The following is a 23427-nucleotide window of genomic DNA, read 5'->3' as shown; positions in this document are numbered from 1 at the left end:
CAATGGCTGAGGGTGATAAGTAACAGGCGCAGGTCCAGGTTTTGAGGGACTCAAAGCTTATATACTTTTGTGAACCCACTTAAAGTAAAACAAAAAAGACAGATACAAAATTAGGTACAAAAGTCAACACATATTTAGGATGTAAAAATAAATCACAACACACTTCTGGAGCCTTGGAGATTCAAGTACCTTTTAGATAATTTACCAGAAATGCTTCCTTACGTAACCAGGCCTCCTCTCCCTACCTATTACCCTGTACAACTTTCAGCACAGGACACAAAGCACATACGTGTCTTGAGGTTCAAATTCATTAGCTTGACAGTAAATCTAGCCTAAAGCAAAGAAGCAGAAGTTCAGCAGTCAGTAAAGAAGTATTCAGCCGTGTAGCTTAGATATATATACTTTAATACCGTCTTGCCTAGAATCAATTAGCACTGTAACAGAACAACAGTTGAAAACCATTTCATACTCTCTAAACTGACCCTTTCTTAAAATACTGAGTATTCAGTTCTAAGAGGTAACTGTAGAAATAAAAAATAAATAAATCTCAAGTCTTTTATAATAAAGGAACCAAAGTCCAAGATCTGACTTTTTCATGTTTGAAACAACCCAACTAAGTGAATGGCTCTTGTGCCTAGGACCCCAGGGAGTGATGGCCAACAGCAGCAGAGACTCCTCAACGAGGCTGTCATGTTTCCTATAAGAGTACCACGGTCTCTGGTCAAGTATTGGGAGGTGGGGTGTCTGCACAGCTTGGTCACATGTGCTCTGTGACACCAAGGTAGCATCCTCAGCTATGCTGACTCCTCAACTCAGGAGCATTAACCTGTCACAGGCCTATGAGTGACTTGTCACATCTGCAAAATAAATAATTTCATCGTTCTTCTCCATAACACCAAGAAATCAAATACTTACTAGATTTGTGAAATAGTAGCCATCCTCTCCAGTCATCAATCGGCTTGGATTGCAGAAGCGGGTGATATACTGGATATTGGACTGAAGGCGTGGGGGGTTGCCCTTCAAAACAATGTAGATGAGAGTGGGTAAGAAGTCATCGGCTGAAGCTGGCTCATTCTTGGTAATCTTGATGGCATTGAAGATGTGCTTGCTGCACTTGGTGATGCAGGCCAACTTATCTCGAGGCACACGCTTCGAATCCATTTCAATGATATCTATAAAGCAGAAAAGACACTGCTTCCAATGAGAAAATAATTACATAAAGGGAGCATTAGGATAATCAATTTTTATCTATTAAGTTACAGAGGTTCCCCTACTAACCCCTTCTCTACCAGTTAACTTAGTGTATGAAAAACTTAGATGGCGGGGCTGGCCCCGTGGCCGAGTGGTTAAGTTTGCGCGCTTCACTGCAAGCGGCCCAGTGTTTCGTTGGTTCGAATCCTGGGCGCGGACATGGCACTGCTCATCAAACCACGCTGAGGCAGCGTCCCACATGCCACAACTAGAAGGACCCACAACGAAGAATATACAACTATGTACTGGGGGGCTTTGGGGAGAAAAAGGAAAAAATAAAATCTTTAAAAAAAAAAAAAAAAAACTTAGATGGCACAAAAGAGTAAATACTAACTCATATTTATAGAACACATGACCATGAGCCAGGCACTACACAGTATGCTCTCCAAGCATACTTTGCTTTTTTTATCCTCAGATTATGTAATGGACACTAATTATTAAGGGAACTGAGGTTCAGAGAAGTTTCATGATTTCCCCAAGACCATACAGACAGCAAATGACGGGATTTGAAACGAAGTCTATCTGACTCGAAAGCCCATTCTTTTTCATGATGGTAAACTACTAATTAGTTCAATGGAGAAACAAGAAGAGTCATTTTACTGCTTCTGTTCCTCTCAATACATTGTAAAACTCAGTTTAGAAAGCCTCAATTTGCATACTGCTTTTTAGAAATGTGGCCACTATACAAAGCATCTGTGTATTGCATATCAAAATACAGATGCTGAAATTCATCACATGGAGGTCCACTGTGGACAATTCTCATGGCATGTAAATCTCCATGAGCTATGAACATCTATAGCACCTGTATGATTCTTATAACCTGCGGGTTAGCAGACAGGATAAAGCGTAGGTATAAATTTAATCTCATAAACACTACTGTATTTCTTCAAAAAAAAATTATTTCACTGCCCCTAACTACAACTAAGTCCAAGCGGTAGGCTCTTATAAATGCATCCTTTGTCACAAAGACTAGGAGGTGGTGAGGAAAAGTTAGGTACAAACTGTCAACACAGCTTGAACCACACAAGAGGAGGGAGGGAGTGTGCCTTTGGATGTATACATCTGCTGGCAGTCTGGAACATCGTGCAAGAAAATAGCTGAGAAAGCTTAATTTGACAGCAATTTCTTGCCACTAGCAGGAATAAACGTTTCAGATTTAGGCAAGACGGTGGTACATGCCAAAGAGTTCTTGCCAATCTTAGCTCTCATCTCTGAGGATGACCACCTGGGGGAATGCTCACAGGACCACCAGCCATGGAAGTGCAGAGGCCTCATTTTAACTCAGTAACACTTTTATTCTCCATACTTATACATTTATTGTGTGAATTACATAATTTTTGCTTATTTTATCGGTAAGTTCCTTCAATCTTTTAATTCTGGGCTGTAATTATTGTTACTGTGTCTCATTCTATTTATTTTTCTTTTTCTATTTAAATAGAAATTATTATAAAAAAGATTTTGGAGGAAGATTTTTTTTAACTATTTTCACTACTTTCATCCACTCTATTTCGCCTACCTTTTATCGTTGATTTTCATTCTCTATTTTAAACATTTAACCATTTTCTCATTAATCTTTATTCTTTAAGTTTTAAAGTGAATTACTGGGGCTGGCCCGGTGGCATACTGGTTAAGTTTGCCCACTCTGCTTCAGCAGCCCAGGGGTCGTGGGTTTGGATCCCAGGTATAGACCTACACATCACTCATCAAGCCATGCTGTGGTGGCATCCCACATACACAACAGAGGAAAACTGGCACAGACGTTAGCTCAGGGACAATCTTCCACAAGCAAAAAGAGGAAGATTAGCAACAGATCTTAGCTCAGGGTCAGTATTCCCCACACACGTAAAAAAAAGTGAGTTATTTTTAATTCACTTTTTTCTTTTTCTTTTTTTTGAGGAAGATGAGCCTTGAGCTAACATCCACCACCAAACCTCCTCTTTTTGCTGAGGAAGACTGGCCCTGAGCTAACATCTGTGCCCATCTTCCTCTACTTATTAGTGGGGCACCCGCCACAGCATGGCTTGATAAGCAGTGCGTAGGTCTGCGCCCAGGATCCTAACCAGCAAACCCTGGGCCGCCAAAGTGGAGTGCATGAACCCAACTGCTATGCCACTGGCCTGGCCCCTAATTCACTTCTTTTAAATTCACTGAGACTGGCCCCAGTAATTCACTGTTTATTCACTTTAGAACTTAAAGAATAAAGATTAATGAGAAAATGGTTAAATGTTTAACATAGTTTAAAACGGTTAAAATCCATGCCTGGATCCGAACCCACAAACCCTGGGCTGCTGAAGCAGAGTGCACGAACTTAACAACTACACCACTGGGCCAGCACCAAAAGCGAATTACTTTTTATCTGGATGCATGTGTAGCTGCCCCTGTTAAGGGGCAGAGCCAGGAGTGTAAACAGGAAGAGAATGGAAGGAAAGGAAAGAAGAATACAGGGGAAAAAAAACCCAAGACGCAAGGGATTTCTCCCATACTCCTCATCTTGCAGCAAACCTTCCCTTCCTAAGTATGCTTTAGCCTGAAAGAAGATTCTTTTTTGGAACTCTTTTGGACCCCTCACCCCGATGTGCTATTCCATGATTTGCACTGCCCCAAAGTCCACACTAGGAGATATGGGAGGAAACACCAAATAAAACAGAAACTCCCCGTTCTTCTAGTAATGATCCCCCCTAATCTGTCTGCTATTATTTACTTTTCAGTCCTCAGAAAATTGCTTTGGGTGTTCTGTCCTGGGCTTTTCCTTGTAATCAGTAAGAAAGATAGAGTTGAGTGTAGGCACTCTTTCTTAGCAGATGTCTAGACTTATTTTTAACAGGAAACAAAGCAGGCTATATTCCTACATCATGGTTTCTCAACCTGGGTACTACTGACATTTTGGGCTGGATAATTCTTTGTTATAGGGGACTGTCCTGTGTACTACAGGATGTTTGGTAGCATTCTTGGCCTCTACCCAATGGTGACAGATGTCAAGTGAAATGGAAAATTCCTCATTCAGTGTATTTATAAACAAAACTGATAATGCTGATTAGTAGCACACAGGACAATTTGGAGAAATTTAACTGATATTTCCATGTTTAAGACCATTGTTATAGACTGTCCTCTCTTAGGCTGAGAATTTTAGGTTAGGAAGAAAGTGGTCATACAACCGTTGGTCCTCAGAGAGGCGGAATGTCTCTGCACTTGGATTAGCAAGATATGGGAGCTAAGATGAGAAAGAGTAAGAAGGCTTTTAAAATCTTGTGGCCAAATTTTCACTATCAAAACATCTCTTGACACTCTATCTTAGCTTCCTTATGAGAAAAGTTTTACCTCTTAAATTCTATTAACAACGAACTGTCGATGTGCTGAAATCCACTTTGTTAGTTCTATGTTTAAGTAAACAACGGTCTGGTACTTGTAGTTTCTGGTTTTACAAGGTCTGTCCTGTGGCTTTTCAGAAAACAGTCCTCAACATAAATTCCTATGCAGTACTTTAAACATAAACCAGTTGGTCTTGAACTTACTACTAAGAGTCTTTGGGAAAATGCAAGTACAAGGTCCTTATCCAGGCTTTTGAGAAGCTCTCACCTTTAATCTCTTACAAAGTTCCCTGAGCAAGAGGCAGGAGTAGAGGTGGGCATTGACCCAAAGGAGTCAATTTATGGGACCTATTGACATAGCCTAGCAGAAAAGTTTGAACAACAAAGATGACAGTACCTAGCTAGGCTAATCAGGCTCTACATAGGGAATTACAGAGAATAATTCATTTAATAACAGAAGTTGAAATGCGAAGATATATAAAGAGAAGCAGAACCTGTGAAAGTGGAAGAACCATGTTAATAGAGGATAACCCAGTCCCTAGAAGGGTCTTAGAGTTAAGTTTCTGTGAGAGTCCTGACTCCCTGCCAACCCTGACAACATCTTAAGCAAACCCTCATTTCTTCCTGTAACTTGAGTGAGTTTCTGGTTCTTATAACCCAAGGAACCTACTTAATGGCCTGCCTCCAACAATGCTAACAGGAGCTGACCCACTTTCCTTCCCAGTAGAATTTCATTAACAATTTCTAAATGAGCAAGTCTTTCCAACTCTTCTCCTTAATTAAAAGGAGAAGTTGGCCAAGACTAGATATCTTCTCCATTAGGAGGTTGTTGTTTTGTTTTGTTTTTTAACTTTTGTGTCACACTTCTCCTGAGTTATTCCTATGAATAAGAAACAGATGCCTGGACCTGTTCAGAATGGCAGAGCCACATCAATTTAGGCCACTTCATTTACTTCCTGAACAAACCAGAAAAATAATTCAAAGCACGTCTCTGATTAACAACCAATTAGAGGCATCACTTTAATACCTAACTCTAGCTTGGGGCTTACCTTGCCTCACTAGTTCTCGCCCATCTTCCCAAATTATTTTGAATACATAAATGCAACTGAGTTTTAAGAAATTTACCGTAGCTGTATTTGACCTTAGTTTAGTTCAACGCCCAAGAAATAAGAGACCCTGATCAGGGAAAGTGAAGAGGAAAAGTAGTTGACCTGCTAATCTGAACGCTTCAAATTCATAAAACTAACACTGTTGAAAATCACTTTTACCACATTTCAATATATCTCTGGCAGTCTGCATTTTAGAAATACTTCACTGTCTTTTTGCTCACTGAAATAAGTATGGATTTACAAAGCAAAATGTGAACTTCAAGGGCAAAAGATCCAAATATAAAAGCTCTCCATTTCACTGACCTGTAATTGCTTTCACCACCATATCAGACACTTCTGGAATTTCTTCATTAACAGGGACACAAAGCATCTGAGGAGTAACCCAGTGCAGGGCTCTACAAAGAGAGAAAGACAGTAAAAAAAGAGTACCAAGAATGGACTGTAGTAATTTATCTTGTCATTTCCTTCAGTTAAGGGAAAACATGGGGTACCACTGACTAATGAGGCAATCCTAGGCCTACACACATCCCCCCTGCACATATTAGGAGCTTAGCTGATGTATCCAAGTAACTAGAAACCTAAAATGAGGCTTCTCTTCTGCACTTAACACAAGAAAAGCAGAGGACAATTTTACTGGTTGAAATGAGATTATACTAAGACTGAAAAGCACTCGATATTTGAGAGTGCAGATTTGAGAAGAATCTGCTGCTCCCTGTCCTTACTGTTCACCACCCTTAATGTCCTTTTAGGCTCTGTCCTTAACTTCCAAGGCACAGCAGAGCCTATGTAAGAGGTCAACAAGCATGTGTCACCCCAGACTGAATCATTGAGTTTCCTGGTCACATCGTAACTTCACTCTAGAGATTCTGCTGCTGACGTTCACCACTTGCTTGATTAATGCTTTCACCTTGCTTCTCAGTCCAAAGCCTATTTTCCATCTTCCCAACATCAACTCCTCACTTCTGGTGTAACACCATCAAGTACAGATCTACCAATTACCAGCCCTGTTATCTTGGAACTCCATTTGGGATTCCTAGGCCCCTCTTCTCCAGAAACACCTCATCATTTTAAATCTTGGCCCTACTCCTACATTTAGATGGCCTATTTCCTAACTGTTTTACTGCCACTGACATGGAGAGCACTGGGGCTCAGTCTACTGGCCATGGAAGATTGAATGCTTTGCAAAGTGTTATCAACCCAGTGCTAGTGGAAAGATGTGATTGGAGGAATGGCTGAACAATGAGCACACCTGCTAGGGATGAGGAAAAATGACACCCACTGCCTTGACAGTCACAGCCTCCTGTCAATTTACCATATTCCTTTTCTTTCTGACACCACAAAGAAGCTTACATGCTAAGGATGGCAGAGACCTTACTGTTACTTGCTCTAAAGGTTTGAAACTCAAGTGCCCTTGCTTTCCCACAATGTGTTCTTCCATCAGTAGTAGTAAATACAACAAGACAAAGCAAAACAATCAACTACCTGATCCTCTTTTGAATAGCAAGATCTTTCTTCTCATCATCAGTAGTTTCTGGACAGAACACATATTTATAGAGGCGAGTCATGATGTACTTTTCAATCTGATCCATTATCTTCTCAACTCTTTCTGGAGGCACTGAAATATCCAAATGGATATAAAAGCTTAAGAGAAGGATGGACGTTTAAAATTAAGAGTATGTTTTCATAGTACTTTCTACACAGCAGAAAACTAATTTACTAAAAAGACATTAAATACACCCAGAAACAAAAGTATGAGATGTTACATTAAAAAAATACTCTTTTAAAAAGTACCTCTACTGTTGGGACTGCGTTTTACCGAATCCCCACTTCTAAGTTAAGCTGTTTTGGCAGGACCTAACAGGTGTAGATACCTGGCCAAGTGGAAAAACCTCAGCATGGGTCACTCTCTATTACTACATCAGAAAAGCACTTGAAATTCCCAATACTGATGAATGCTGGCAAAACTCACCTTTCATTTTTCTGAGGTTTACTATAAAACCTTAGAGATCTCTCTGACGTATATATATGGGGCAGATTTCTCATATATACATATATGCTAAGTACATCTTAAAATCCAACATCACTGGAAGTCAAATTCAAGAGTCCGTAAAAACCTAAAGCACTAAGTCAGTGTTTCTCGATTTTTTCCTGCCCCAAATACATAACCATGAACAAAGACTCACTAAGACGGTAATTCCAAGATGGAGGTTTCATTTAAAACCCTTCCAAGGGGTTTTAACTGACTCTGCTTCTTCCCCTAATGAAGTTATTAAGCATTGCTCAATAAATTATCCAACTGCTTTGATGATCTTGGAATGATATACATGATGGTATTCAAAGGCACTGCTAAGTATCAGATAGCTACCGGAGTATCAGTGGAGTAGTTACAGACAGAGTGGACAAACCAACCAGGCCTTCAGAGAAAGAGAGGAACTGCTAAGAGACTCAGCAGTCAGGCCTGTGCAACCACCAGCAATCCCTCAATGGCTGGCTAACAAAGTATTACCTTTTCCACGAGTCTGCATTCTTTCAGCCACATTCTGGTAAAAATCCTGAGTATACTCTGACTGTTCCTCAATGCTTAAATCCTGAAAAAAAGGGACAAAGAGGCTGCTTGGTAGCTGAAGAAAGATCATGAGTAAAGGTCTAAATTTCACAGTTTCCAAAACTCACTCCTTGAATTGGTACTAATCTCAAAAGTACTTACAAACTATATTAACTCTGCAGGGAAGAAAAGCCTATCCAGTAATACTATTTACAACATCCCATGACCTCTTATTTCTTTTTGCTGTATATATATATTCTTACATGCGTATAATGCAGATTTTGATAATCTACACATTTATGTACATTTCCATTTATCTAATCTACTTAATCATTTTTGATGGCTTTGTGACATTCCATCATATTATCTAGCTAGTTCAGCCATCCTCTGCCACTGCGCATTTGGGCTCCTTTCCTTGCCTCACTGTGATGTACTGCAGCTCGAAAGAGTTGTGTGAGACTGTTTCTTTCGGGTTCTTTGTGATACATTTTCAAAAGTGGCATTAACAGTACTAAGTATGAAAACTTTATAGCTCTAAGTACCTACTGCTAGCTACAATCCTAGGAAAACCCACAGTACAGTCATTAGCCAAGTATGTGTACTTATTTCTCCATGGACCCTACAATGCTGGGTTTTATAATTTTTATTTAGTTTTACTAATTCTATAGGTATAATTACATATATTTATTCTCCACTTTCTTCCAAAGACTATTTGAAGTCTCTATAAAAGAAAAACGCAGTCCAGCACAATAAACTAGAAGGTGATAAAAAAGAAAAACAAAACATGGAGAGAAAAAGAAAGTAGAGGCAGGAATGATGACAACACAAAAATGTACTCCTTGAAGACACAGAAGTCAGTCAAGAGCCACCCCATAAATTTGTCTTTAACCAAACTTTCTAGCAATCATCACTAAAATGAAAAGAGTTGCATAATTGTGTGTCCAAAATATAAAAGGAAATTAATTCTTCAGGTGAAATTCTGACAACAAAATCAGAAATTTCTCCCAAGCAGTCTTATAAAGATGTCACCGTAGAAGAGCATGAATATGGCTCAGGACAAATTCCAAAGGACTGTTTCTCATAGACTGCCTCTGCACAGGCCAATGACAACACACACCATGGGCTGATAAAACCCCAGGGAAGCATGCAGACCCTGATGTTCTGGCTTAGTTCAAAAAAGATGCCTTGGGGTCAGCAGCAGGGACCACATCCTGTCCCTCTGCCTTTACAATGTCTCTCCTGTCGATCCCTTCTTGGTTTGGGCCCTCGTTACCTTTCACCTGGAGTTTAGCTATCTCCTCACCTTTGATCTTCCTCATTTTTCCACCCATCTTACACACTGATGATCTTAGACTATGATCTGGTCAAACTGGGTCTCAAACCTCCAATGGCTGTCCATCAGACGGATGCTGAAGAGCACACTCAGTCCAAATAGCCCATCCTGCTCCTCACTTAACCCTGTCAGGTTTCCTATTGTTCTGAGTATCTGCTTTTAGTTTTCCCATCTCTCTAACACTGTGAAATTACTCTCTCTGTCCAGATTACCTTTACTCCTCTCCAGTTGTCCAATAGCTGTCCAAGCAAGTTCCCAGACTATCTCCTTTAAGACTCAGTTCACATCTTACCTCTTCTAAGAAGTTGTCCTCATTCCCTTAGTCAAAACAACCTTGTAGTTACCTCATAGCACTTACAGCACTCTGTGACTAGACTGACAGCAACTCTCATTACTCTTTTAATTAGTTATTTATACAAGAGCCATTTGGTTGAATTAAAATTGATCCCTTGTCTAATAAGGACTATGTACTACCCTTAGTAAATTTTATATATTTTATAATGTTAAGCTTTTATATACTCACCACAATTTCCTGCTGTTTCCTTTCACTTTAAGCTGACTTTAATTTTTCATTGCACAGATGTTTACAAAGTTAATACCATTAAACCTTTTACCTGATCATTAAGAACAATTCTTCAACAGTTCAATTTTAGGTCCTCTCCACAGGTGAAATAAATATCTTAATCTACTTTCTTCTAAGTTTTTTCATGTTTAGCTCTTTTATTTGGCTGGAATATAAGGCACATAGATCTTAAATAATCTGTTATACAAACTTCCTTGTCTTTTTTTAGCAGCAATTAGTAAAAAGAAACCCTGTTCCCCTTTGTTTTCCAGTTATAATTTGCTCCTGAGAAACTAAATCTATTTCTAGAATCCCTGGTTTATTTCACTAGTCTATATTTTTATTTTTTTAATCAAAATCACATCTAGTTGTGATAACTTTCATTTTAGAATGCATTTTGAAGTCTGCTAGATTTAGAAACCTCCCTTCCTAAATCCGTATTTCCCCCACCACCCAAAAAGATTATGTGGTATACTTGTGTCCTTGTTTTTCTAGAATAAACAATATAACGTAATTTAAATGATATTTTAAGTGTTTATATTGATCTGCAAAAGATTTGTAAATTTATCTTTTTATTTTCCTCAGCTAGGTCCAAGATACAATCCTCAAAAGTCTTTTAATTCTTTGAATGAACCTCTTCCTATATTAGATTAAGTTATTAATATTTAATGTTATTCATTGCTATCGTTTTTAAAAATGCTATGTTTAAAAAATGTGTTAGGCTTTTTAGCTTTTTGTTACTGGCATGTCATACTGTAAGTGAATTTTGTGGATTTATCTCACCATGTTGCTAAGTTTACACCTCTATTACTATGCTCTTTTCCTTTGGATTTTCAAGATTATTTTTCCCAAATTTCCTGAAAATTATATTTCTATCCATTCTGAAAACACTTATTACATGATTAGCAGAAGTGTCAGCTACTGTACCAGACAGTAATATAAAAAGATTAATAAAATGCTCAGAGAGCATTCAGATTAAATGGGAAGACTAAGTGCAAATAAATAATTAAAATATTCTATTATAATTATAAGCCAGAAGGACAAAGTGTCATGGGGTATACACTAAATCTCTCACTTCTTTTTCTTCCTCTGTCTATCTTCAACGATCATCTCTAAATAGGCATGGCGATAGCAGCAGTAAGTATTGCTGTTTCATACTAGTATCTGTGTGAGATGGTAGTGATGAGATGTTTCTAGTGATGCTCATGAGAAAGGTTGTCTCTCTCATGCTCTGTGGTGTGAACCCAAGTAGATTTCTTGGCTACAATATGAGAAAAGTCCTGATCCTACCGACCACACTCCTGCTGCTCCACTATGAGGAGGTAGGGTGGGTCTCCATGTGAGCATGCTCAGAAAGTCAAATAAGTCAAATACATGGCTTTCCTTTCTCTATTGCCAGTTCCTTAGAAGACTTTGATCTTTTGCTTCCTATCTAGTCCTAATCTCTGAATTTATCAAAGAAATTTATACTATAAATTCTGTAAGTTTCATCTTTGTACTAAATTAGATCACCAGACAAATATACCCATGGACTAAACAATTTTCAGGTCTGGTTTTAATATTATGCTTGGATTTTCATGAGGGTAGTCAAAAGCAGCAGCTACATGACGAATATGTCCATAAAAACATGTTTGTAAATTCTAAATATTATCAAATTGTCCTTTCGTTCTAATTCTTAATTTAAATCATTTTGTAAATCTCAAATTCTTCCAATAAACACAGTGGGTTTAAATAAATGAAAGATGAACTATCATTATGAAATTTAAGAGATCTTTTTTTTACTATTAAATCTGTAAATCTAATTTTATTTTTAATATGGAGGACCTTACTTAACTTTTTAACTGTGATACTTTCATTTTCCTTTATTTATGCTTTATGTATTATTCTTTTAGTTTAGGGACTTTCTGCAATGGATTATCTATTCTTTTCAGCTACTTAGGTAGCTTAGACGTGGTTACCAAGATATGCACCAAATCCTAACATTTAACTCAGAACAAACTACATTCCTTCTTATGATTATTACTAGTACTCACTTCTAACTAGAAACACTGGACCTCCTTTTAAAAGCCTAAATTGCCTGTTTTACCGGTGGCAAGGGATCATGTATTCCTTCCCCAGCTCTACACAATCACTGTAATGTATGTTACAATTCGGAAAATTCTTTATATTTCTATTTATACTGCACAGATTGACAGTGTTTAAGTCACATAAATGTAAAATAACTTTTTCATGTTTATTTCATAATGTAAAATAACTTTCCTTCTACTCTGTCCTCTTAGTCTGCTTTAGACTTTTTGTAGGACTTACCACTATGTTAAATTATAAATTAGTTTGTCATCTATCATCTCCACTAAAATGTCACCTCCATGAGTACACTGTGCACCAACATATCCTTAGTGCCTACACAGAGCCAAGCATAGGACTAGCGCTCAACAGTAGTGGAATGAAAGAAGGAATGACTGTGGCCATTTATTATTGTTCTTCCCTTTATAATACTGTAAAGATGCTGAGAGACAATTCTACATAGATCTCATATTTCTACACATCTTCTGAGGACAGGCACTGATTGCCTTTGTTCTGTACTCTTTTCAAGGACAGCTGCACAGCAAACAGACTTAGAAGACAGACAAGGCCCCCCTTAAATGTAAAGGGTAAATTGTTTACTGTCCAGTATCATAGTATTTCCCTCTGGGGCACGGGTCAGGCAAGCTCCCAGCACATTAAAGGTCCTCTTCTCTAATGTAACTCACTGCATGTACAGGCATTACCTAGTCTTCTTTGCATTGCCCTGTGGGAATTGATATTCAGAGAACTGGTGCGAATGCTGATAATACTCTGGCTACTGCTACTGCTGTAATAAACTGGCCTTTTTTCCTGACCCAGAAGATTCATGTCTTCTGCCAGTATCCATGAAACTATGGCAGGCTAACTTGTTAACCTGCAAATAGTGTAAATCTCAGATTCTTCACAGTTCTTGCCAAAGGAGCTAAGTGATAGCAACTTTGTGCTGGTAAGTTCTTTTAGGTTCTACAAAATTCCAAGTTTTTTCATAGTTTTCTAAGAAAAAACTGAGTCTAGCAGTGTAAACGAACCACTTTCCTTAAGTATTCTCTAATCATTGCCTGGAATCATGTTTTCTCCGTCTGTGTACAGTTACTTTTTTTCTTAAAAAAATTTTTCTTTGTAGTTTAAAAGTTTGACAAGTGGGTGTATTCCTTTGAATATTAATACTGAGAGGGTCTCTGTACTTTCTTAATTGGCTAAAGTCTTTTCTTCCCCACCCCTACTTTTGAAAATCTTTGACTATTTTTTAAATTATGTTTTCTGTGTATTTCATCTGGAACTCCTATCTTTAGAAATTGGATCTCCATGATTTACTTCCTGGGTTCATTAGGCTTCCTTTGTACTATAGTTAACTGTTTAATCTATTAAGATTTTAGCTTTTATGTCCATATTTTTTGTACTGCTAGTTTCTGCTGCCTTCAATAATTTCTTCTAGGAAAATAAACGTATTAGGACTTTAATCTTCTTCAATAAAACTTAAAAAGTAAACATTAACATTTAAAGTATAGCAAGCATGCAGGTCTCATATTTTGAGACTGTCTATCTTAGCAGCGAAGATACCTTGAGGTCATTAGTAGTTAGCTGAATATAGACTTAAACATTTCTACATTTAGAGGAACAAAATAGGGCAAAAGTAATTGATTTTTGTCAAATTCAATTACTAGCAAAACAAAGGCAGTGAGAACTGTTAAGGTACATATGTTCATTTCACATCTCTAAGGAAAAGCCAGTAGTTGATCATTTTTAGCAGCTGGACAGTTACTAATTACAGATAAACTTACATGTTCTTCAGAAAGGTCATAAATTTTTTTTAGCAAGAAAAATATTTAAACTCTTGCCTTTCCTTCACTGAATGAAATGTGTAGTGGGCTAAGTATTCCAGTAACTCACATGCTACAGTGAGATGCAGAAAAAACAGTACAGTTCGGTGTGGCCAGGTAGCCAAACAGCAGAATTCCCGTAGATGTTGTATTCGTTTAAAATACTTTGACGTCATCAGAGTTTGAGCAGACATAGTGTTATTCATGATACTCTGGAGGTCCAGTGGTGTCCTGTTGGCTTATTCTGTAAGAATGTGGAACTACTGAACACGTAGTCCTAAAATCAATGAACAGACTCCCAAATTAGAGTTCATTAATGCAACTGTCTGTTTAGTCACTGGTCACTTGAGCTTTCCAACAATGTTTGGGAAAAGGTCAAAAGTATTCACAGATGAAAAAAGTGAACCAGCCTTTCAAGAGTTATAGTGGCTAGTCAAAAAAAAGAAACTCTAGGGGCTGGCCCCGTGGCCGAGTGGTTGAGTTCGCACACTCCGCTGCAGGCGGCCCAGTGTTTCGTTGGTTCAAATCCTGGGCGCGGACATGGCACTGCTCATCAAACCATGCTGAGGCAGCGTCCCACATGCCACAACTAGAAGGACCCACAACGAAGAATATACAACTATGTACTGGGGGGCTTTGGGGAAAAAAAGGAAAAAATAAAAGCTTTAAAAAAAAAGAAAAGAAACTCTTCAAGAGGCAGCTAAGTTTCTTTCCCCGCATCCACCAGGGTGGGTCTTGGGGTGTGCCTGTGCAGTTTGTACCCCACCTTGTTAACCAGCACCACTGTGACTGGCTCTTTCCTCTCAATCAGCATGTGGAACAAAGTCTCACACCTGTAAGAGTTAAATTTGGCTCAATTTGAACCATAATTGACTCAACATGGGTAGGCCATGCTTCATGAACACCTTCTGAGTGTGGACTTCAGTCGTTATAAGGCCCTCATAGACATTCTTCAGGTGAGGGTTATCACCTTCAATTTCTTCTTTTGGAACACATCATGTTGCCTTCTCCAAGATGTATGCAACCTTTAACAAGTCCTTGCAGAAGACTTAAATATCTAAACATATAATTTTGCAGCCTCCACCATTTTTGGCTCCTCTGCCACAAGTTCTCAGTATCTGCCAAACCTTGCTTTTATTTTTCCATAGTCTCTTTTAGTTGCTCTTCTAACTTGACCTTCTCTTCCGTGAGTTTCTTCTCTGTAGAGGGCGTCTCTCTCTTCTGTTTCATTTTGACCCATGTCCTCTTCTATTCTGGCTATTGTTCAATTGTTTTGTAGCAGTGCACAACAGGAGAGGTCCTGAGAGACAACGCCAAAGCCAGGAGCCTGTGCTGCACTGGCCTCACTCACTTAGACATGATGGCAGCCACTCAACAATGTTGTAAGTTTTCTCTCACATATCACTGTATTCTTCTATGACATGTTCTTATTTTCATTCATTCATCACTTTCAACACAGTTATCAACTCACTCTTTTACCTACTTTTATGTCTTATGATGTACAGATTCCATCAGCTCAGATGTTTTCCTGTTGTCTTGCTGCATCACTTCTCATTCTTGCTGCTTCTAATTTTAAAATTGGGTCCTGGTTACTTCCTCCTACCCCCCGATTTTCTTACCATAATTAAAGTCTTTGTTGATTAAGTTTCTTCGTTTTGGATATATATTTCTGCTCTCCTAGGAATAACTACTCAGCAAGGAAACTACTCCTTGTATACACATAGGGTTTAGAATAGCGAAGTCATTTTAAGGTATAGGAGGGATGCCTATCTTTCTATTTATTCTGGGTAAAAGGAGACAAATGAAGATATAGCTATGATTTAAACTATATACTATATATAACATATTTTTCTCCTCATTCGGTTTAGAAAAACAGTTTTTCAGGAAAATATCAGAAAAGTTTTAAGTTTACATAATGTAATCAATACCAGATTTTAATAGAATGAACAGCTGGGAAAAGAACAATGAAAGCAGCAAAGGTCTTATGTTGTGTTTGACTGCTTCCTTAGTAATGAAAAAGAGTATATTTGAATGACTGCTAATAAAGGAATCTTGTTTTAAAAACTACATTGAGAAACCCAGAAAATGTATTTATTAAAAAGCTTTAATGCAATATCCAATAAATTAAAGGTTCTGTCTTTTGAGGAAGTAGAGGGTTACACAGGCTACACTTTTTAAAACAGGGCAGGCTACACTTTCAGAAGAGAGGAAAATGTATCTGGAGTCTTATTTACTTTTATTTAACTGTAGTCTGTGTGTTTTGAAAATGTTTTCATATAAATAAACTTGTGGGAAAAAACTCTTCCCCAAGCCAGGAATTTCATCAAGTAGAAACTATGGTTTTTCTAGTTATGATAGGAAAGATTAACATCTAGTTGTATCTATGTGATGCTTTAAAATTACTCTGGGCACATAAGGCTTTGTCCAAACAACAAAAGAAATCTACACATCCTTCATTTCACTGCTGACCATATATATCCCTGAATCTGTGGCCACTCTTAGACCTATTGGAAGCTTGGTTCTTACAGTGAGATTCTTAAATTCTAGTTATTTTGTAATGAAGAGAAGTTTAAAAAACTAAACCTTGTAAATTCTTCTTAGCTTCTTCTGCATAGGCTGCTCCCCTGAACCCCCAGCCATTTGCTCAATAAACTTTAAATTCTTGCTACGGTGACTTCTAAGAAGAGAAAAGTAGGTGATAACAACTCTATGTTCAATATAAATGGATTTTGTGTTAATGATTTGGCTGCCTGTCTTGTCTGCAATAGAAATATCTCTTAAAGAACATGAAAAGGGACTATAAGACAATACATATTTTAATAGTAAGTAGCTAATAAGATTAATTTCTAAAAAGTGGCTAAATAAACCAGCTTCAGAAGTCTTAGCAAATAATATTTGTTGACGAGTAAAGCATTATATTGCAATACTGCAGTGTGTGTAAATTATGTAGGTGCTGAATGAAATTTTAGCCAAAAGAGATACCCTTTTGGGATGAGGAAATTTTTAAAAAAGGCTGAGTGGAGATAAAGTGTTTCTTGATAAAGACAAGATGGCTGAAAAATTTTTTAATGCAATTCTGAAAATATTGAATTTTCCAGACCTGACCTACATGTGGAAAAGGTTGCTCACAACTGGCATACACTAGGACTGAAGAAAACAGGAATGAAGTGGAAAAAGATGGCAGGAATGGTTCATTGTTCTAGACCTCAGAAATTCAGGAAGAATAATACTGTGGGGATGCAGTAGGAAGAATTATCAGTTAATGGCAATGTCAACAGGGCAGTTTCAAACAGATGAGAATGAATTTTCATATTCAGTAGGTAATTAGAATAAGATAACTAGAAAGTTTAGTTGGTTAGTCTCACTATGACACATTTCATTACCTCACAGGAGCTATCCCAAGTTGTACTCAACCAAAAGTACTAGCCTGAGAGTTGGGTTTTAACTTAGTTCAGTGACATTTCTCAGGTAAGTAACTTAACATCTCTGGGTCTTGATTTCCTCAGGTGTAAAATGACAAAGTGCACTAGATTATCTCTAAGACCTTTCCTAAAACCAAAACTCTATGTTTCTAAGTGTTTATTCTCAACCTACCCTTTTGCAATGCATTGCTTCCAAAAACATCTTGGTCTGCTTATAGATTTCTTGGCCTGTCTTGTGGAAGGTCTTGAGAAATTCTATGAACTCTTTAGACACTCTATCCGTTTCAATGCTGGTTTGCCGGTTTATGGAAGGACTGGGAGCTTTTGTTTCCTGAATTTCTGCTGGGAAAATTAAACATAGTAAGTTTCATTACATAGAAGATCCATGCATGGAATTACTTTAAGTATCTAACTTAAGATTATTTAAATTGTGCTTAAAGTTAAACTTGAATTTGAATTATTTTACGTTAAACAACTTTCCTTAAAGTAAGCTAAATCTATTTTATGAGTAGGAAGTACAAGTAGATAAAACTACATCATCTAAAAGATATTCCTACTCAAAAATTGCTCTACTAGTATTTTATTAGCCAAAATATATCAAGCTTTGATCTATATATTTAATCGATAATACTGAAATGACACCACTATCTTGAACAACTTTCTCAAAGATTGTATGAGTTTACAAAACCAGTCAACGAGTAAAATAATCAGTAGAAGCACAAAAATGTTAGAGACTTATAAAATGTTAGACAACCTTTCCAAATCCATTTTACTTGCCAAAAAAGGCAACGGCTAATTTACTTAAGTGGAGACTAACGATTATTTACCCAACATTCAGTTTTCAAGTTATACTTCTCAAAGTGAAAGAATGCATCCAAAATAGCAAATGACCATGACAGAGAAGACAGCAAAGAGGCAAGGGAAGCAAATAAAACAATGTCCAATCAGTTGGCCACACAGCTGTTTCCCCTCTTCAAATCAATACACTGAAAGGAAAATGGGATCTCCACAGAACAGATAAGGGTGTTGTAGTACAGTAGGCGCTCTTAGAAAGCATAAACTAGCGCATGGTCTCTGATCACATTCTATGGCTCCTAATTTTAAACTGTGCTCTCTAATTCAATACCTGTAAGGAATTGAAGTACCTCATAGCCCCATGATTCCCTTGTATACACAAAAAGAAAGATAATTAAGAAGAAAAAGTATCTTTTGCAGGTATTAAAATCAACCTATTACATGCCTTCTCAGAATAATTTCTTATAATCTTATCTTTTGAACTTTAGTACCTGAGATACATTTTCATGATGGAATTGCAATAAAGTTTTAAGATAATAAAAGCATTATTCCTATTAGAGTGACTAGTTTATTCAAGTGAGACAAACACGTATAGATTACCTAAAAGAATACACTATTAACTATGGCAAACTAAAGATTCCACCTTTCATTTATTATTACATAACTGGCTATGAAACTAATGTGGTACTTAGTTGCTTGACTTACGTTCAAATTAAAGTAAAAACACCTCCCCCCCCCGCCAAACTGCACTATTAAGTAGCTAGCACAACAAAACTGCACTTTATAGTTATCTTTCCAAATTATTTACCTATCATTTAAATTATCAGGTGCTTCCTAACTATGATTCAAAATGTAGAAGCCCTAAAAGAATTCAATCACATTAAAAGAAGAAATAAGGAAAAGAAAAAAAAAACACACAAAAAACACTTATAGGTATGACTAAAGATACTGTTAGTCAAAAGTCAGACAACAAACTGGAAAAGATGTTTGTAAGCTCCATTACAAAGGACTACTCTCCCTAATGTGTAAGAACTCCTAATAACACAGAAAAAGCCCAAAAGTTCAATAGAAAAATGGGTAAAGAATACTAACAGTGCACAGAAAAGAGACAGAGATAGGTCTTAAACATAAGACATGCGCTCAATCTCACTCACAATAACAAATATGCAAATTAAAACTACTATGAGATGCCATTTTAAAAATTTGCAACTAGTTTGATGCTGATGTTGATGAGGATATGGGGGAAAAGGTACTATCACACTGTGGAGGTGAGAATGTAAATTACATAACTGCAATGGAACGCAATTTGGTGTTAATAATCATCAAAATTAAAAATAATTTATCCTATGACCCAACAATTCCATTTATCATAAATTTTCTATGACATAATTGCACATGTACAAAATGAAATATGTACAAGGCTACTAGACTAGAAATGGCATAAACAGCCACCACTAAGGGACTAAATAAATTATGGTTTAATCCATAAAATGGAATATTATGTAGTTTTAAAATAAAGAATATGCTTTCTATGTACTGATAAGAAAAGAGTTCTTAAATGTACTGCTAAGTACAAAAAAGCAGAGTATGTGTAGTGTGTTCTCTTTTATGTAAAACAGGGGAGAGTGGGATAAGAATATGTGTTCATGAATGAAAACAAAAACACAGAATAAGACACAAGAAACTAACAACAAAGGCTATCTGAACATGAGGGAAGGATGGTGGAAGTGGCTGGGAACTAGGTGGGTCAGGAACATATACCTTTTATTTTTAAGCCATTTGGATGCACCACCTATTTTTTCTAAGCAAATAAATCAGGTACAATTGAACTCAAAACGAAAACTGGCAGCATCTTTTCTGAAAGGTTTTTTCACCAATATGGAAAACCAAAAATTGTATTTGACATCTTGTATGATTAGAAAAAATTCTCTAACACTTGAAATTTAATCCTTCACTCAATCTGATAATTCCACTCCTGGTCATGATGGAATAACAGGGATTGGATTTACCCTACAGCCTTAACAACTAGAAAAATCAGACAAAACATATGAAATAATGGTCTTTAGATAGTGGACAACAGGCAGACAGGAGAGCAACCCATGAAAGAAGGGGACAAACGTGCTCATGTCCTACAAGTACCCCAGCTCACTGTGGGGAGAATTTTTAAGCAATGGCACAGGCAGAGGCAATTCAACAGAGCCTAGCAGACTTGTGGAATTAGGGAAACAGCATTTAGAGCTCAGGGAGGCCAAAGTCTCTCGAATTTGCATGACAAAATACAGAGAGGATGGAGCTGCACAGAAAAAACTCCAGATAACTGCAGAGGGGTTCCCTTGAGTCTCTACTGAGTACTGCACGTGTATGTGAGAACACCACCCAAGACCAGGTAAAGGAGTAGACACAACAATCCCAGAGCACACATGGCTGGGAGTCATTCATTTCCCACCAGCCAGGAACAGAGAGCATCAGCAGTGGGAGATATGTGGGCAAATATAAAAGGTATTTTTCCCATTTAAAAGTTTCTTTAAAAGATAATTAGGGGGCCAGCTCTGTGGCCAAGTGGTTAAGTTCGTGCGCTCTGCTTCGGCGGCCTGGAATTTTGCCAGCTCAGATCCTGGGCGCAGATATGGCACCACTCATCAGTCCATGCTGGGGCAGCGTCCCACATAGCACAACCAGAGTCACTCACAATTAGACTATACAACTATGTACTGGGGGGCTTTGGGGAAAAAAAAATGAAGAAGGGGAAAAAAAAAGATTGGCAACAGATGTTAGCACAGGTGTCAATCTTTAAAAACAAAAAAAGATAACTGTTCAAAGCTGAAGTAATAATAATGGACTGTGAGATTTATATCACGTAGAAGTAAAATGTAGGACAACAACAGCACAAAGGGTCGGAGGAAGAAACGTAAGAATACTGTTGGTGAGGTTATTATATATTAAGTGGTATCATATTATTTGAAGTTAGAGTAAAGATGTATTTTGTAAACCCCAGAACCATTAAAAAGAATACAACAAAAGAAAGAGGTATAACTAATGAGCCAAGAGTGGAGATAAAGATGTAATCACAAAAAATAATCTGTCAAAAAGAAGGCAGGAAAAGAGGAGAAAAAGAACTAAATCCAGATGGGATAAATAGAAAACAAAGAGCAAGCTGGTAGGTTTAAGCTCCATTTTATCAAAAATTTCATTAAATATAAGTAGTATAAATAGTCCAATTAAAAGTCAGAGATTGTCAGGGCCAGCCCCATGGCCTAGTGTTTAAGTTTGTCGTGTTCCACTTCGGTGGCCCAGCTTTGGTTCCCAGGCATGGACCTACACTAGTTGTTGGCAGCCATGTTGTGGTGGCAACCCATATACAAAATAGAGGAAGATTGGCACAGATGTTAGCTCAGAGCAAATCTTCCTCAGCAAAAAGCAAATTCAAAAAAGCCAGAGATTGTCATGTTAGATAAAAACAAGATCCCTCTATATGCTGTCTATAAGAAATCCATTTTAAATATAAAGATACAGATATGTTAAAAACTAAAGAAATCAAAAGGATATACCAAACAATCAAAAAGAGCTGAAGTGGCTATATCAGTATCAGAAAAAGTAAATATCAGAACACGGAATATTACCAAGGAGAAAGAGGGGCATTTCAAAATGAAAAAGGGGTTAATTCTTTAAGAAGACATAGTAACCTTAAATGTGTATACACCTAATAACACCACTTCAAAACACATGAAGCATAAATTGATAGAAGTGAAAGGAGAAAAAAAAAATCCATAATTTTAGTTGGAGATTTCAACATTCCTCTCTTGGTAACTGATACTATAGGTAATAAAAAGAAAATCAGTTAAGGACAGAATACTTAACCAATGCTACAGCCAACTTGACCTAACTGATATAAAACATTCTGCCCAACAAAAACAGAATACACATTCAATCTGACAAAATAAGGATAACAGTTTCCATACACGAACATTTATGTGTTAATGGCTTTCACAATGCTTTCTTGTACAATCCTCACAACACTATGTGGTAGTACTTTTATGCTGTTTACAAACAAGGAAGCCGAGGCTTGAAGATGTTCCATAACTTGCATAATGTTGCAGTTATTTAAGTGGTAAACTCTGGAATTCGACCCCAGGTCTACGTGCCTTATCTCCAAGTCTGAGCTCTTTATTATGCTGTAATTGCCTCTGCATGCCAAAGAGAGGACCGAAGACTCCTCAAAGGAGTACCCGACACTTTGGAGGTCTCTAAGCCAGTCAAGGGTAGGGAAATTCTACCATCCCCCTTATTGCTTTACTTGTACATACTCTCCCCCCTAATAAATTCTTTTCTCCAAAGACAGGTAATCTTGATTTTAAAAACCCCCCTTTCAAAATGTAAATGAAAATAAAACCTAAGTGAAGATACTCTGTATGAGATACTATAATGGTGTATACACATTGTTATTCATTTGTTCAAATCCATAGACTATACAACACCAAGAGTGAACCCTAATGTGAACTATGGACTTTGGATAATGATGTGTTAATGGAGGCTCATCAATTCTAACACAAAATGTACCACTCTGGAGGGGATGTTGATAATGAGGGAAGCTGTGAATGTGTGGAGCAAGGGATATATGGGAAATCTCTGTACCTTCCTCTCAATATTACTGTGAACCCAAAACTGCTTTTAAAAAAAAAAAGTAAATCAAGACTAATCCTGAGTTTCTATACACTAACAACGAAGAAGAAAGAGAAATTGAAAATACAATCTCATTTACAATTGCAACAAAAAGAATAAAATACCTAGGAATAAACTTAACCAAAGAGGTGAAAGACCTGTACACCAAAAACTATAAAACATTATTGAAAGAAATTGAAGAAGACACAAAGAAATGGAAAGATATTCCATGCTCTTGGATTGGAAGAATTACCATAGTTAAAATGTCCATACTTCCTAAAGCAACCTATAGATTCAATGCTATCCCTATCAAAGTTCCAACAACATTTTGCACAGAAATAGAACAAAGAATCCTAAAATTTATACAGTACAACAAAAGACCTGAATAGCCAAAGGAATCCTGAGGAAAAAGAACAAAGCTGGACATACCCCACTCCCTGATTTCAAAATATACTGCAAAGCCATAGTAACCAAAACAGCATGGTACTGGCACAAACACAGACACACAGATCAATGGAACAGAATCAAGAGCCCAGAAATAAACCCACACATCTACGGA

The 23427-nt window shown here is 37.3% G+C and overlaps 1 protein-coding gene across 5 annotated transcripts in view; it reads right to left on the bottom strand.

Moving 5' to 3' along the window:
* The window catches only part of RABGEF1 (RAB guanine nucleotide exchange factor 1), a 72884-nt gene that overhangs the window by 8763 nt on the left and 40694 nt on the right, over positions 1 to 23427 (bottom strand). For 4 of the 5 annotated variants that reach the window (XM_046666340.1, XM_046666342.1, XM_046666341.1 and 1 more), the window contains 5 exons: positions 17587 to 17756; positions 8175 to 8256; positions 7151 to 7283; positions 5972 to 6063; positions 916 to 1172 (listed from right to left, as the gene is read on the bottom strand). In XM_046666340.1, the coding sequence (XP_046522296.1) occupies positions 916 to 1172; positions 5972 to 6063; positions 7151 to 7283; positions 8175 to 8256; positions 17587 to 17756 (734 nt within the window). The remainder of the gene's footprint in view (positions 1 to 915; positions 1173 to 5971; positions 6064 to 7150; positions 7284 to 8174; positions 8257 to 17586; positions 17757 to 23427) is intronic. The other variant, XM_046666344.1, reaches the window with a different exon arrangement.

Source organism: Equus quagga, chromosome 7 (genome assembly GCF_021613505.1).
Source record: "Equus quagga isolate Etosha38 chromosome 7, UCLA_HA_Equagga_1.0, whole genome shotgun sequence".
Lineage (NCBI taxonomy): Eukaryota > Metazoa > Chordata > Mammalia > Perissodactyla > Equidae > Equus > Equus quagga.
The sequence above is the reverse complement of the archived record's forward strand: the minus strand, read 5'-3'. Positions and strand labels throughout refer to the sequence as shown.